Below are 18,175 nucleotides of genomic sequence, written 5' to 3' on the forward strand. Positions count from 1 at the left end.
TATAATTTACACATCCACCTACTTTTTACTTTATGATATTTACATCAAACAATCTTACCCTCATAAAATAAATTATTTGAAAATTTTTCACTTATTACGTAATATAACCTATCAAACTTATGAACAATTTTTGATGGACCCGCCATCTTGCCGTAGCTGCATACTGTTGTCCAAGAAACTGACCAATCAGAGGCCACCGGTATATTATGCACCATTCAATCTCTCCGGTGCATAAATCTTGCAACGGTGGAGGAAAAAGAGGAAATATTTGTCTACTAGGTTAACTCACCGGTCTCCCAGAACGATGCATTTTATGCACCGGTCAGTGTTCCCGGAACGCGCTCTGTGAAAATTGGAAAACATGAGTTAGCAGCTAAACTTGTGTTTTCGTTTTGGTTGGTTGGTTGGCGCTAAGGAAGCCAATCGATTTACGATATTCGATAGTAGTTCTTTTCATACTACGACGATCGATACTTAACCATATGCCTACCATATCGTTGTGAACCCAGCACTATCCATCTTTTTGGCCTAAGCTTACTAATGTGTTTCAAACCTTAGACTGAAATAAGACTGCTCCTTTTAGGTGATCTATAAAACAACGAATAACCAGACGCCCAGAAAATAAACATTTTGTAATTTAGGCTACACTGTTTTTTTTTTGACAAAATGTTAAATTAAAGTTGAAAATATAAACCTAGTTAATCATACTCAATTTAGTTAAATACATTAAACAGCTAAAAAAGCCACTGGTGTATAGCTGGAAATGGTTGGGCTCACTTTTGTTAGCCACTGGTCTATGGTGAAAAACACTGTGGTACATTAATGAGTTGTTGGTTTATTTGTAACAATCATATAGCACATCAGAGAGAGGTGAACATGTTAATTATTGATGCCTGAGATGTACATTTGAAAACTGTTAACACATACAAAAACACTTATTTATAACTTGAAAAGTTTTAATTTTCACGTGACGGTCACACATTAGTGTGGCTCAGATCAGCTTCTCATCTTTGGTAAAAACATTGTTCTTCTTAAACTCAGCAATGAGTAGAGTGACTGCATGTAGGATCTTGGAGGCATCGTCTAAGGGACTGCCTACTCCGATGATCTGACCTGCCTCCCTTATCTGTGATTTCGAAACAATCATTACAGTGTCTGGTTTGACTCTCAAAAGCACTACCACCAGTTTTATAGTCAGTTCACAAAATTTAAGCTGTTTGAGGGGAAGTTCCCCCACCACTTTTATTTGCTAAATGTATGTTGCAAGTTGCAGCTGATAGAAGGTTTGGCCTCAGCTGTTGAGCTATTGTTTATAGGTAGGATCAAGTATAGGGGATAGATTTCTTCAACTAAAACTGCCTAAGTTTTGTGAACGAAATATAGTGATGTGCAATACATTGATCAATGTATCAGAAACAAATATTGCCTCAACTTGGTCATGGGTTAAACGTTTGTGTACTACGCATTTCATATTACCATAGATAAAACATACTCCCTTAGTAGATTTCCCATCCTAATGGAACAGCTGAAGTTAATTTTACTGTTAGTTCTGTCCGGTGTACTGTAGAGTTGTGTTTTGTTTACAATTCGTTTCTTGCTATTTTAGTAATTTAAAACCTCGTTTAACCAAATAAAACTATCTAATCATAAACAATAACTGGTGCACTGGCTATATAACCAAACATTGAGGCACAAAATCATGAGAAACTAACCCTAAAACAATAGAAACAAATTGTAAACAAAACTAGTACACTGGACAGAACTAACAATAAAATTGGCCTCAGCTGTTCCATAAGGATGGGAAATCTATATAAGTATCCTGATTACAAACATAAATTATAACAAATAATCACACCTGATTTTAATAAGGTACAAAATTGAAAGAATAACAAACAAATAAGTACAGCTGGGATATTTTTAACATTAGGTAGCCTATATGGAAAGTTCCCTTTAGAAAGACGACGACCTTAAAGGGCAATTAGTGAAATAATGGATAGTTTTGTGCAAGGTTTCTCGTCATGACGAGCATTTTATTTTAAGTATATGGTTTATGGGGGTGTGACTTGTAGTTTTCTCAAAAGTTCATGGGTACTTTGGGATTTATATATGGATGATAGTTATTCGGTTCTTAGATGTAATGGTGGGTAGGTCCTCAGACACTTGGTATACCACCATATACAAACAAACTTACGGCAACAGAACAATATTCAAATTTTGACTCATCCGGACAACATCCGGATCATGTAAAATTAGGTTTATTAAAATGGCGAAACTAATCCGTAGTGATGAACAGACTTATGAGCAGGAGTTAGTAGCTATTAAAACCCGCTTATTTGACAGTGGGTACCCTAATCGGTTTATAAAGTACTAAGAAAAATATCCAGCTCTTATACAAGTTTACCACTTAAATGAAAAACCTCTGGCCTTGGTATGTGTTCTGTACCTACAGTATATTAAAAACCTTTCAGAGAAAATAAGGCGTGTGGATTCCAAGCAAAACAGGACGGTCTTTGCCTAAAGAAAAACACAATAAGAATAAGGTAAAACCTCCTAACTGTGTCAATGATAATAAAAAGCATGGTTTACAGGGTCCTGTGCTTATGTAACCGTATCTATGTAGGTCAATCATTTAGACCGGCTCTCATAAAAGTTGATGAACACATGAAAAAGGTTGATACACGTGTAACCTACAGTTCTAAAATAACACCAGGCATTGTATAAAGTGGGAACAAAGTTGTATTTTATACAAGGAGCCCAATAGGAAGAAAGGGAAAATTATAGATGCATATTTATTTTGTCAGATAAAGACTCATTGGCCAAAACATGCATCGACATAGGCCTTGTTTACACCCCGTTAATAGAGAAAGAAATTAAAGGATGCATAGAGTAGAGAGGTCAAAACATAGGAAGATAGTGCCATTATCTGATCAAGATAACAAGCATTCCCTCCCCCTCCTCCACCACCGCCGGGTCGTCAGTTGTGGTCAGTTGCTCACAACGTTTGCGTGACAAAGTACCTTGAAAACACCGCACGTTGATATTGGTGTGGCAAACATCGGAGTTAGAAAACTTACGTCTGTTTTTTATTTTATTTTAAATTAGTGTTTGTGATTGTTATGAACTGTAGTGACAAGGACTGTGTTCTCCTCATTTCAAAAAGGTGAGTGACGCCCAAAAAATATTAATGTAACTGAATTAATGATCTCACCTAACAATTATCTTTTCAAAATAAATTTCAGAATGCTTGATGAAAATATCTCTGAGGTAAGGATTATAAAGCTAGCAAAGGTGATTTAAAGCTAAACTCACCCAGTACTCCAGGTCTGCTATTTCGTCATCCAGTGCTGCTCCGGCCACTCTCCCCCCACTGCTAGCTCTCCCTCCAAGGCCGAGACACTTGTTGGCCAACTGCGACAGCCGAGCTCTCTCTGAACTGAATGCCTCCTCAAGGTCAAACAACTCCAGAGCTGGCGGTAGTAGATCACGGAACGACGGTGGGAAAACCTATTATTATTTAATAATATTACTTTAAAATTCTGTTTAAAAAACACAAGAGTTTGATATATTTAGGAGACGTGTAGATTATAAGGACTTGAATCACTGAAGCAAACATGCTTTTTATTCTGCGACTGTTGACAAAAGTGTTACAGAAGTTAGTGTATCTGTTACTTTAAGTAATTCTTTTCTCAAGGAAAACTAACCCTTTAGTTTTGACTTATTGGACTTAGTACCTTTCTTCCCGAAGGGAATGTAGGGCTGCAATAAAAGCCTTCCACCGCACTTCAACCTAGGCCATCCTTAACTTTGCCCTCAGCTCTAGCCTTCTTCCTCTCTTTCTATTTCCCTAAATGGGTTCCATTCAAGGGCTTGCCTGGCAATATTTTAATTTGGTATTTTTAGGGTGTCTGTGTGCCTACCCACCCAAACATTATTTTCTTTATTATATCAACATCAGCAATTTCTTAAGTGAAATATTACCTTACTTATTCAACTCAGAATCTTAGTAATCATTGTTAAACTCTTAAAAAATAACTGTATTTACCGCAGGCTGTAGAGGAGGCAACGGAGACTCAAACTGCGGAGGGATGAGTTTTAGTGGCTCATGTTTAACCTGTAACTGGTCATAAGCATCGATCACCGCTGGCACCATGTCCATGTGTACAGAGTAGAGGCTGTGATCAAAAAGGCGTGTGTAGTCAGGCGGAACCTCCTCCACAGCCTCCTGGACACACCCACGAGGCAGCTCGGCCAAGTAACAGGTGTCTGGCACTTGAGCGTAGTCCGATATCTAGCATAAGACAATATCAATAATGTGATGGTAAAAAATTAAGTACAACTAACAGACTTGAATAGTTTGTTAACAATTTTGAGGGGTGAGAAGAATAACTGCTGTCTGTTGTTTACAAGCTGTTTTACATTAAATCTCATCGCTGTAAATGATGTTTCGGTACTTAAGTTAGGAGATAGATATTTTGCTTCTAGTACTTTCAATTCATGTTTTTATTTTGTTTTATTTATAGATAAAAATATCTAAAGCTACTTTTATCTACTGTATTCACAACAAAACAAAGACACCATACATATGTTTTTGAAGCGGTAACAGTAACATACCATAATGTAATTAGTTTACAATTGTTTTTAGCGAATTTGCCATATTATAGGAAATATTAGCAAATTCTAATTCTAATATGGGGAATAAGCTATTACCGTAGGTCTCGTGGTAAGACCTGGACCCGGGACCGATTTACTTTTAGGTTTTGTTATCCCCAGAGGCCAAAGACACAATCCGTTCAAATTCATATATATATTTATTAATTATGAAAATTATATTGAATAGGCCTACTATTTTTATATATAAATACATAAAACTAAGTACACTTTTTAAAACTCATTTTATTAGGCAACGACTAGTTTCATTCAACGGTACTTAGTTTTCAATAATGTATTTATATAGACTAGGGTACATGTTGCTTGAAATCGAGCAATTGCAAAGAAGTAAAGTAGTTACAGTATTTGTCACAATTTTATTTGCTTCAATTGACATTAATTTGGCTAGTTACTGTTATAACGTAAGTTATATTTACCTGAAAAAAATGCAGAATTGAAAGGCTTAATGTTTTTCAGATGGTGTTTGTTTCCCTTAAATGTGAATAATGCAAATCATCCAGTGAAAGTTTTATTATGTTTTTTTGGGTGTAGTCATATTATTTTAAAATCATTTGACTTTTATGAAAATATATATTTAATGTCCTTGCCGTACCAGTTTAATTCAGCCTCAGAGTGTTTTCCTTTGCCAATCATCATAAAGTTAAGTCTGTGTTTCCAACAAAATAGTAGCACTTGGGCTAACATCCTTGTTCATTGTTTGTGCGAATCTTCATATTGTAGATGTTCTTCATTATATAGGATGATAACGATAGTAAATGGTTTTTTTTTAATCTCCATTTCTTCTACTTGGTGGCGTTCTATGACTTTCCTATGTTTCCATGGTTAGAAAATCGGTACAATACAACAGTACGATACAACAGACCAAGAACAACCCCCGTAGTAAAGAAAATAGTACAGGAATTTATAAAATCAAATGTGACAACTGCCCACGTTTTTACATCGGACAAACTGCTCGTTCATTCAAAACCAGATTTAAAGAACATTTACCGAAAAGAAACAACAAATCCGCTTTCGCCGACCATCTCATCAACCACAACCATAACTACACTGATATAGAAACAAATTTGGAAGTCATGCATTTTTGCAACAACAGGAGGTGCATGGATACAATAGAAGAATTTGAAATCTATAGAGCAGCTAGAGAACATCCTGACCATATCTTTAATGAGCAGCTGTCATTCAAATCAAATATTATTTATAACACCGCCATCCGCATCATGAACTCGACCAATCAGCGTAAGGGTCCTGATAAACAACAGGTGATGGGGAGGGAAGTGAACGTCTCCGATACCACCGTGACCACGCGCCAGTCATGACCTACACATTACCGGCGCCGCGTCGCGTGTTTGCGGTACTTGGCCAAGTTTTTTAATATGTTGTGTTTGTGTGAACTTCATGTACTTTATGTGTTTTTGACGTGCACAACCGCGGGCGAAATGTGTTGATTTCATGTTTCTTCACTTTGAAGATGTGCTCATTGTAGCACGAAACAGCTGTCGTGTTTGACGACTAAACAGGATCATTTTAGGCAAGGTAAAGTAAATCATATTCTGCAGAAAATCGGTTCTTTCAATGATTGCTCAAGAAATACAGTACTCTGTCGATTCATTTTTCATATTTGGTAAAATATATCAAATTGCCCAGGCTTTCTCGATTTGTACATTGTAATATGCACGAATGTAAATTAAAGTAATAAATATTTAATTTCAACAAAATCAGTAACTGTACCTAATGCGTTTCGTTGAATTGAAAAATAAAACAGCAATTAAATTATACAGCTGATCAAAATATAAACAATTATGTTCTTCATAAGGATAACATGGGAACTTTAAAAGCCACTGGGGCAGAGCCCAAAGAACTTTTTCAGGTACGAGTTCGGGAACTATAGGAACAGGGATTTATGGGGTAAAAATTGGTTTTTCTTGTTTTGGAGCCTCAAAACATAAAATTTTCCAATTTATGTCTTAGGCCATTTAGAGTGGTTTGTACTCATTTTCCTAATATAAAAAGGTCACATGTCCTGAGAAAAATCAGTACCTTAATCAGTTTGAAACTGGGTCTAGATATCCTTGGTCATTTGGATTTTATAGCCCTATAAACGGTCTGGGCGAAAGAAACTGCTCGTCTTAAAAAGTAACAAAGCTTTGTGTAACCTATCACTCCATTCTGAACTCACCCTTATTCATATTTGTGATCAATTACATCCAGTTGCGTCCCAATCTTAATGGACAATGTAATAACAGGTCAACACATAGGTAATAACTTTATTGCGGCCATCCTAAGATTACAAATCACAAAGAAACCGCTCTAGCATAGATTGTGCTTTTTTTACCTCTGGATCATCAGCATCTAGGGGATTGAGCTGCACTTTGTCAGTTGTCAGGTATGAGAAAATGATCTCTCTCAACTTGTCGTTATCCTCTTTGTCAATATACTGGTCTGACAGGAGATGGCTGGAACCCAGCACCACAAGCTTTCCACCACTGCCATCTGTGTTTAGGTCAATAAAAAACAATCAGATACATTAAATATAAATAATACCCCCCCCCCTCTCTGCAGCACCCAGCAGACTAAGCGAATTTCAATTCATCTGATTGGGTTGTCATAAAAATATTTTCTTTAACATGTCAGATTTATTTACTGTTTAAATAACATTTTGAGTACCGTACTTAGATGTGCTGCCACAGGAAGGGCACACTAAAAAATACTCCCTATTACCCCCATGGTAATAAGGAGTGTTAATCGTCAAAGGTAAAATGTTGACAACTTAGAATAAAATAAATAAATTAATAAATAAGTTTGATCAAAATTATATCAATAAACAAGCAAACGACAGTGGTTTAGAAGTATTATGGTTAGCATACCATATACTGCCTGCCCCAGCCACAGCTTCGGATCCTATGTTGAACTAATCAATTGTGGCAGTATATGGTAACCATAATACTTCTAACATACTCCCTTCCAAATTAGCCACAACTTCGGATCATGTGTTGAAATAATCAATAATTGTTATGATCTGTTTATATTTCTTTGTTTATGAAGTAGACTGCAGCGTTTTCCAAGTGTATTAGCCTTGATTTTTGAAGCTTGAGTGGAATATTAATTGGTTATCTACCGTAGAACTAAATACCACTAAACATCAGTACCATTGTTAAACATACTATGTTTGTATAGTAAAACAATAGGATATTTATTGGAGTTTAATTGACTTTGAAGTTAACCGTTTATACATCACATTTATTTATACCAGTGTTTATGCATTTTCTCTGCTAAATTATTGTTATTCGATTTAAGTAGGATATAATTAACACTGCCTTTCGATTTAATTCCGAATATACTGTAAGAATTGTCCTACAGTACTTTTAAAGGCTAGAACGTGTTAGACCTGTACGTGAACATGGCGTTGAGTTTGTCTATTCTATTGTACTCTGGATGAATGAGCAAGAGATAAGAGCGACCCGATCAGATGCTTAATAACAGGTTTGGAGTATCCTTGTAGTTTATTCTTAATTCTAGTGGACATTATTTCTGTGTAAATTGTTCTAATCGCAAACAACGTAATTACCCGTTATATATTTGGGATCGTAACTTTGTTTTATAATAATATTGTTGATTAACATATATTATTATATTTCAAGTAGACCTAGTATTTAACGACAATTTGAATACCCCTAATTAACATTGTAGTCTCACGAATTATTATATTTCAATAGGGCCTATTTACGAAGATCTACGTGCAGGCTGTTTATAATATGGTAATATTGTTGGTTAACATATTACTATATTTCACGGAAACCCATTAATTTTCGATGATTCTTTTGTTACGATTAACAACAAGCTCCTACAACAGTGTTATTGTTATTAAACGTATTATTTTACAGTACTACCTTTTGCCGCCGATTGCTTATTTTTAAATCTAAATCCAAGATGAGTCCTTGGGAATTATTTTTGCGAGTCTTTATGCATCTCTCCCCAATGATGTACGTGCTAAAGCCAGACGAGACAGGCAAGAAGCAACAACGCCAGAACAACGACTCACCAGCGCATACCACGACTGTTATCACCGTGACTACAGCTGAGACGTCAGTGTACGTTGAAGGTGATAGTTCGATGATGCCGTATCACTTTCGTGACGAGATGGCAATAGTTAGGTACTTTTCTACCAATATTGAAAATAGTTTCATAGCCTAGCCTGCCAAGAGAAAGTCTGTAATAAATGTGAGCTGTCACCTAATCTGACTACTGCCTTACAAAGTAGTAAAACATTAAAAGCAAAAGTTTAGAATAGAGAAACAGTAAAACTGCATACAAGAAAATGACATAACAGTTTGACGACTATCTACTATATTTGTTTAAAAAAATACAAAATTACATTAGTTAGGATGTGCCAACATTAAACAAACTACATGTGGTGAAATATAATACAGTAGTAATGTTTTTGACATACAACTCTAATTGAATATTACATAGAAACACAACTTTAAAGCGAATGACTTACAAGTGATGTGAAGCAACTACTGGTGCAATGCTAATCTGAGAGTGCAGACGACATGCCTGAGATATTAGATGTAGCGCGGGGCCGAGCGGGCAGAGTACAAAATGCCATCACCGGCCGGTTGAGAGGGAAGGCAACTGTACCACTTGACAACACAGCTGTGGCCGGCCGCGCAATGTTCAACGTTGCTCCAAAGGGATACACGAAGCTGAGTGCCCTGAGAAACAAGGGACAGTTAAGTATAAAAAAAATAAAGCATGATAAAAATTACAAAATAAATTCAAAGATGTAATAAGTTTGCTTTTATATTCAACAACTTAAAGACACGTGCAAACAAACATTTTATGCAAACAAATGTTAATCTATCTGTATAAATTTAAGTGTGATTGTTTGGGTCGAAATAAGCAAAAATGTTGTCAGAAACATATGTCGTATCTCGTTCCATTTACCGTCTGTCTGTCTGTATGTGTTTTTTACAAAAAAGATGCATAACTCCTTAATGGTATGAGCTACAGTATTGAGAATCTGAAAAAAAAAACTTTCATATTACTGGCAGCTTTCTTTGTACAAAATATGAATAAACAAACCGTTTTAAAATGGCGGCCAATTTGATGCCAAATTCCATGAAAATTGCAAGATAAGTGTGTAACTGTTTTTTTACAGTAGATCGAGGCCCACATTATTCTCTTAAGTATTTTTGACCCATTGCAAAGCACGAGTGTAGGGCCGAGTGCCAATTGCCTTACAACTTTGAAAGGGTCATTTTACAGCCTGAGGGTTGGCCCAGTGCTGGCCAGGTATCAGTGACCGGTTCCACGGTGCGGCGGGAATGGGGGTGGAAAGATCGAACAAGAGGGGGGGGGGGGGGCAGGATGAGCAAAACTTGTTTTAAGGATAAAGTAAAACTGTTATAACCTACTGTTATAACTTTGGTTGAGAATCACTTATTATTTACAAGTAAATCACAAGTTTAATAAGCAAAGCACTACAACAAAACATTGATAGTTATTCAATACAATAGCAACAGACAATAAAGAGAATACTCAAAGATAACATAATTATATACAGCATTATATTACATGATTAAAAATACAGGTAGCATAAATGACACAATAATAGAGTAGGAGGGTTGGAGGAAAAGTGAGGAGACCATGCCCTCACAGACACTGGTGTAGCCCTTTAACGCAGCTACTAAAAGATAACAATTACTACATTATATTGAAAAAACTATGAAAAGTGAGGAGACCATGCCCCCACTGCAGAAAAACACAAACACTCAAATGTGGCCCTTTAACGCAGCCACCAAGCACCCAGCACTACACAGAAGCTCAATTTCACCACCAACTGACATAGCCACTTCATACTTGAAGAAGACTTTCCATCTATCACTGCTCCAAGTAGAGGACTGAGCGTCTAAACGTAACCAAGGAGTCCGAGAAGAAATCCACCAGATTGCAGACCTCGTTACCAGCTCTCAGCATTCTAGGAATAGGACTATGACGAAGGTAGTTAGTGCTTCTGAGCTTCAGCTCAAAAAGGCATTGTGCTCTGGTAGGTGAAGGGGTCCTGAAGTTGACCAGATGAAGCAGGTAGGGGCAATCAGTATCTCCATTTATCAGCTTATAGAGAAATACCAAATCAGCAATCAGGCGTCTAGAAGACAGAGACGGTAAACTTAGGTTGATTTCGAGCTTGGCAATAGGAACCTCTCTGTAGGCATATCCATTCTTCACTCCAAAAAAATGTAGCGTCCTCTATTACCCGTCCTAAGAACATTGACCCTACTGACATTTATGTACATTGAATATAGGATTACAAATTATTAGTATGTTATTATTTTTTTTTACTTTTGTGTTGAAAATGGGAGGACTCCGTCCCAGAGTCCTTATGAACCAGCCGCCACTGGACTGAATATAGATTTTAATGGGCCACTTACATCCACAAGTAGAAATCCTTATATTTTAATAGTTGTCGATGATTACTCTTGATTTCCATTTGCATTCCCTACTACAACTGGTACAACTGGTAGGACTGTTATTCTGAGACCTAAGGAACGTTTCTCAATGTTTGGAGTACCGGCTTATGTTCATTCTGACAGAGGTTCATGTTTTATGTCTCAAGAACTAAAGTCTTTTTTGCTACCAGCCCTAAAACAGCTTACAATCCTCAGGGCAACGGACAAGCTGAGAGGTATGTTGGTATTATATGGAAGACAATCGAACTATCACTTAAAAGTAAAAATCTGGGCATATCTGATTGGGAAAAAGTACATGTAGAAGCTTTGCACTCTATCAGGTTGTTATTGTGTACTTTAACGAATACAACACCGCATGAAAGACTATTGCTCTTTTCTAGAATATCTAGTAATGGTAAGAAAACTCCATCTTGGCTCATGATTCCAGGTCCAGTGCTCATGAAACGGCATGTCAGGAGCTCTAAATACAAACCACTCGTTGAAGAAGTACTGCTCCTTGAGGGGAATCCTGAGTATTCTCACATAAAATATGCAGATGGCCGTGAAACTACAGTGAGTTCCAGGCAATTAGCACCTGTAGGAGAAGTGTCACATCATGAAGAGGACTCAAACTCCAATCTACGACATGAAGAAGACTCAAATTCCAATCTACGACATGAAGAAGATTCAAAGTCCAATCTACAAATAAATTAAAGAAGGTCTGAAGTTGAGGTTGGACCTGAACCTGTCTTCCAAGACGAGGAAAGACTGAATCAGGGCCAGATTGCTCTAAGGAGAAGGTCCAGAAGTAAACACTATGTCTATGACTATGTCAGCTAGGAGGGGAAGAATGTCATATAATTCCTTTCTATCTGTACATTGTAACATCTGTTCAAAAATATGTTTGAAATTGCTTTTGTTTACTATGATGTTAATTGTTTCATTTTGTTAGTTCTATATCATGCTAGATTCTATGCTCAATAAAGCCTAACTAAAGGTAATTTTGTATATTCATTCAATCTACAACAACCCTTAAATACTCATAGAAATAAATCTTAACTTACTGAGCAAAGTTCTCGACTTTTTTCCCAGAGTCTTTAACGAGTCCTCGATTCAGCACACCATTTGCGACCAAACATTCTTTTGGATGAAAATACTTGTAGTAATGTGTCCTCACCACACAATCTAGGATATAAAAAAGAGATTTTAATGGCGCAACAATTACTTCTTTAAAACGTTATTGAACTGACAATGTTTAGGATTAATTGTGGTTGGAACAACACACATGAAAATTAGTTTAAACTTGAAGAGAAATAATAAAGCTTGATTACATTAAAGCAGGTTTTTGATTTATCTAACTACATCAAATTATTTTCATATTAGGGGGAAACATGAACGTATTGAGTAACAAATTACTATCGCTATCAATCAAAATGATTAAAAGTGTAGATCAATTCATCTGTATGGTTTTGTTACCATTTTGAATGTAATAACCTATATAATTTTGATACTGAAAAAAGCCCTTAGTTTCTTTTCTGGGTTAAAAACGATCGACCCGTACCTTGGATCACAAATGAGATCCTCAGGTTATGGCTCAGCGGGACGCAGTCTTTCGCAGAGCCAGGATACCGCCTGATATTGGATACCGTCTTTCGCTAATGGCCCAATACCGTCAGCTCAGAAACCAAATTAAGCAACGATTACGCAACTCTCGCCTTCATTAATTATACTGTCCCCTAATTATCTCGTATCATTAGTTATCTGTCTTCAAAATTATCCCGAATAATTTTTCTTTTGAGATGTCTAAGACACCAAATTCCAAGCAATTATTAAAAAAACCGCATACTTTTCTTACTTTCAATCCATTATAAGATTCTGGTTTTTTTATTTTCTGGCAGCAAAATTTAAAATATTTTGAAATTACAAAAAAGGCTTTAAGAGTAATGAATAGATCAAATCGGAATGAGCATTGTAAACAACTATTCATAGAATGGGAGATTCAGACTGTTGTTAATTTATATCCAGAAGACTCCCTCTTATCCGGACTCCTCGGGGCTGAGGCCAGTCCGGATAACGGGGTTTCCGGTTAAACCGACATCCCCAAAAACTTGTTAAAACGCACTGTTTAGTGTGATATTCGACTTAAATTTAGGAGAGCATTGTATTTAGACTGATCACTGGTCTCAAATCTTTGCCACGAGAACAGCCGTTTCAGTACTGCCCACTTCCTGCCGATCTAGTCCGGTTAAACCAATGTGCTGATAAAAATTGCCCGGTTAAAGAGATGTCATTTCCCCCGAGTATAGTCCGGTTAAAAGGTGTCCGGATAAGGGGGAGTCTACTGTATATATGATATTATGATGTACAACCTTGGGATACATTACAATCTGAAATTTAGCAACCCCAGGTATAATAGGCACAAAAACAACCTAGTCACACCTCAGATCAGACTTTCAAAAACTTTAAATAGCGATTTTTACATCCAACATATTTTCTTCAACAAGCTACCCACTTGTTTTCGTGAAATACCTTTAAACTAATTTAAAAGAAAAATTACTGAGTTTTTAAAATCAAAAGCATTCTACACACAGGAAGAATTTTTAAATAGTGAAATGTCATGTTAAGATTCTATATAGGGTATTGTATGTACTGTATTGAAATTTATAAAATTGATGTATGATCTATTTTTAAGTACTATTGTAACAATGCCTATTACAAAATGTTATGTTTAATGGCTGCAATAAATCTTATTGAATCTATACACAAAACAAAAATAACACTGCTTTAGAATCACATCATTTAATTAAATTAAACCTCAAGTAGCTACATAATCTATATATATAAAAGGCAAAGCCCTCACTGACTGACTGACTGACTGACTGACTCACTCACTCATCACTAATTCTCCCACTTCCCATTTACCTAGGAGGCTGAAATTTGGTACACTGATTCTTTAGGCATTAAATAAGAAAACTAAGTAGTTTTTATTCTGATCGGACTCTCGGGCTCCGCCCCAAGGCTCTGGAGTTTCCCATGTGAACCTTATGAGTACTCATATTTAAATGGAATTAATGAATCTTAACAGCTGTTTCAATTAAACAAGTTGGTTCTGATCTATAATGTTCAATAGCATTAAAGTTACAAGGATTACCAACAGGGAGCAGCACTGATTTTTTTTTAATTTATGACTACAGCCAATTTGCAACCAAAAGGTGAGTGAGCGTAGCGAACGAACTTCAACATGGAAGCGAGTTAGCGTAGCGAACGAGCTAACCTGAAGGCAAGTGAGCGGAGCGAACGAGCTCCAACCCAAAGGTGAGTGAGCGTAGCGAACGAACTTCAACCAGGACGTGATTGAGCCATGCAAACGAGCTCACTTGTGAAGTTAAACGGGGCAAAGCCCGCGGGTACAGCTAGTTTTATCTATAAAACTCTAGCCTACAATGTTTTTCAAAAGCTAATTTCAAACAGGCCATTAAAAGAATTAAAAAATAAGCTTTACTTGTGGTTGTTAGGACACCCCTTTTATAAACTGGAAGTTTTTTTCAGTTGTTAAGATGTTCAGGTTTAGGTGTAGTATTCATTGTTTTTTTTTCTTTTTAGCAGTTGCACTTTTTAATTTGTGATTGTATCTTTTTAACTTGTTATGTACATTTTTCAATATTTTTTTTCAATATTGGGCTATTACCTTTAAGGTAAAGGTAAAAAATACTTGTATGACCTAGCAGTTGCACTGCATCTTATGACTCTGTCAATGATACCTTTGTATTTTTACGACAAATAAAGATTTATTATTATTATTATTATTACTTCCATAGGCTGTTTTCAGATAGAAAAAAGGCTTCTTCTGTGCTATGGCGTAGTTTAAAAAGGTTTGGTCTTGGAAAACAAGAACAGTCAACACTGTATCCGTCCCGTTAAATATGTATTGAATGATTATTTTTGATCAGCCTCTACTAATTCAAATAGCACAGCTATTCAGAACCATTTAAATGAATTAAAACTGCAATGCAATTTTAACAATGCTTTTCCCGAATTTTGTTTCTGAACAATTTTGCAATCTGATGTCTTGAAAGCTATTAGACGAATTAAGTCTGATGCCACTGGTTCTGACAATATCCCAATTTCTTTAATAAAACGGGTTTTGTTTTCTCTTCTCCAACTTTAATTTTTAATTCTTCTCTAAGAACACGTATTTTCCCAGAAAAATGGAAGTCGGCTATAGTCTCTGTCCTTTGAATAAGATCTCATCCCCTAAACTTCCTCAAGATTATAGGCCAATTAGCATTCTTCCCGCTCTCTCCAAGGCACTCGAAAGAGTTGCCAAATCTCAAAAATCTGATTTCCTCTCTCAAAACAATATTTTAATTTTATTAATTTTACGGAAAGTAAATAAAAGAAACGTCTTATAACACTTAAAACATATATTTACGCTTATACTGTTACTCACAAGACGGTAAATATACAAAAAAGATGGTAAGTGGTGATCGATTTCGATTGGACACTCCAATCATCATCAGACCCAATAGGCGAATCATTCATTTATGCATTTTGTATATATTTATATGTATTTAGGATATGTTTACACTATTTTTATACTTCTAAAAAAATAGGTAGGTACATACCTGCCTGTATTACGTAATTATCAAATCATTCAAGGAATATAATATTTTGAGAACAAATTTAAATATTATATATAGGCCTATAAAATTATATGTAAATGGTACATTTTTTGTAAAAATAAAATTTTCAAATTTCATGGCAGTAGTGATACTGTACATCACGGACTTGACGTATTAGTACGTCACCCGATGTAAATGGGTTAAAAGTTGTTTTAATAACCTTAATCTAAAAATCATTTGAATTTTTGAGTCAGTAAGATGAAGAGAAAAACATAAATCAATGAATTTAAAGCCCATGGGTTGAATGACTTTGGCAGTTGATTAGCTGTTTCAACTCACCGTTGTTGACCATTATGCCATACTCCTCCAGGAGAAAGTTGATGTTGGTCTGCAGAGTCTTCTCTCCACCCTCAGTCATGAGCACTAGTAGGCTGCCTCCGCTGTCCAAGTATTTCTTTATCACGTTAAACTCACTCTCAGTAAACTTCTCACGAGGAGCGGCGACAACAAACACACTCACACCATTCAGCACTGACCCACTTATCTCATCCTTGTTGCTGAAAATTTATATTTATTGTTTTTATGGATACGGCATTTGTGAGGATTATTACTATATTCTTCGATTGAGATGGGCTGCTACCTATCTAGGTGAATATTTAAACCAAAACATGAGTGAAGGATAAATGCAGATTGAATGATAGATGCCTTGTGTAGCTTTGTTACTGGCTAGGACCAGCTTTTTCTTTATTAAAAGTCCAGGAAAGACCAGGACCATTTATTAAAAGCCCAGATCAAATACAGCTTCGTAAAATTGATCCATATAAAAAAAAAAAAAAAAAAAAACTTTTGAGCAGGCCTCTATCAGTTTCAAACAGATACAATTTTGGTTTAGTTTCATACAAAACAAAATAATATTCATAACGAGTAGAAAAATTATTTATTATAATAATTTTACCATACAGTACCTCAAAACTTTCCAGTTCCCTTTGAGCTTCCTTTGTAGTATTTTGTAGCTTTCCGCAAGTTTGAATAGTTCATTTTTTGACTGGTTGAAAACAATTGAATTTATGTTCTCAGACCCTCCATCGTTCTAATAAAAGAAAATCAGCTACCTAACTAACTTTGTACACAGTAAATGAGCTGATTGTAGTTAGGCTATAGTTAGGTGTACATCTAGAAGTTCCTAATTGATTTATAATCCCCAAATATTTTTATTATTTCAAATTATCTCACAAAAGCATAAAGTGAAAGGGCTTATTGCCTGAGAATTAAAGAGACAAAGGACAGGATAAGCAGACTTACCTTAAACATTGTAGGCATCCCAATTCACTATTAAAGTAAAACAACAAAAAAAAACACAAAGGAAACAAAACTTTCCTTTGAGCGATATAAAAATATGGGTCACTTTACTCTTATATGAATAATCATATAAAAACTGTGTTACTTTAGTGAAGTTGGATGCCTACAATTTTTAAGGTAAGCCTGCTTATCCTGTCCTTTGTCTCCTAGTATTAACTTAAAACAATTTATAAATACCCTGCTGCAGTAGACCCGCAGACTAAGCCGGTTTCCAGTTGCATTCTTAGAACTTAATTTAAAAGATGTTAAATAAGTAAAAGGGAATTTAGAATTAGCCTCGATCAAGATCCCTAGGTAGGATTTTTGGAAAAAATCTAAGTGGGTTGCCAGACTAAAAAGTTTTGAAACCGCTAATCTATCAGTATAGCAATGTAAGCCTAAAATGTTTAAAAAGCTAACTGATAAGACTAAAATGTTAAAAATATATGTTACAAGTTACTTCTTCATGCAGTAAGTGTTATGTTTGATCCTAGGTTGTTAAACAAATTTGATTTAGATAAGTTAACTTATCAAAAACTACTAACCTCTGTAAGTATCATATTTTTAATGATCTATTTTGCAATTAGCTATGTTCTATTTTACCCAGCAATTACTTAAAACAACCCATTAATATAGTCTTTGGTTGAGTAAAGGTTGTAATAAATGGAGGATGTTATTTTTTTATCACATTGTCTATTTCCCGAACGAATGTCATAATAAAGCAAAAAGTAATACTTGTAACCACTTCATCTGCTTCACAAGTTTTCAAGTTAACCTAAATTAAATTTAATTAATTACTGTATTAGCAGTAGCACTTAGTTTAGTCACCATGATACGTTTAGTACTTTAGTTCGTTTGTTTCATTATAATTTTAGCTCAGTGGTTTGTTTAGACCGACATTGCCATGACAACAATATAAGCAAACCAGCGACACGACATACGACAACAAGGCAGACGACAACAAAAGTATGGCTTGAACATAAAAAGCAAGCGCCTTGTCATGTGCTTCAAAGCTTTTCAATCGTTTTGTAATCATAGCATTTTAGCATTGACTTTATATCTACCCTTGATTATTGACTATATAAAGTCAATGATTTT

At 35.6% G+C, this 18,175-nt stretch overlaps 1 protein-coding gene across 1 annotated transcript; it reads right to left on the reverse strand.

Annotated features, from left to right (window-relative positions):
- Positions 1 to 803: 803 nt before the first annotated feature.
- LOC129004801 (intraflagellar transport protein 52 homolog) lies at positions 804 to 17,754 on the reverse strand. Its single transcript, XM_054433443.1, has 9 exons — positions 17,623 to 17,754; positions 16,705 to 16,829; positions 16,079 to 16,296; positions 12,182 to 12,302; positions 9,223 to 9,380; positions 7,001 to 7,158; positions 4,043 to 4,288; positions 3,310 to 3,504; positions 804 to 1,126 (listed from the first exon to the last, which is right to left on the reverse strand). The coding sequence occupies exons 1-9, from the start codon at positions 17,635 to 17,637 to the stop codon at positions 992 to 994; spliced, it is 1,371 nt and encodes a 456-aa protein (XP_054289418.1). The 5' UTR covers positions 17,638 to 17,754; the 3' UTR covers positions 804 to 991.
- Between the last annotated feature and the right edge of the window lie 421 nt (positions 17,755 to 18,175).

This window comes from Macrosteles quadrilineatus, unplaced genomic scaffold (assembly GCF_028750875.1).
Source record: "Macrosteles quadrilineatus isolate MER2022 unplaced genomic scaffold, UCM_ALF_1.0 Scaffold_11__1_contigs__length_5352618, whole genome shotgun sequence".
Taxonomy (NCBI): Eukaryota; Metazoa; Arthropoda; class Insecta; order Hemiptera; family Cicadellidae; genus Macrosteles; species Macrosteles quadrilineatus.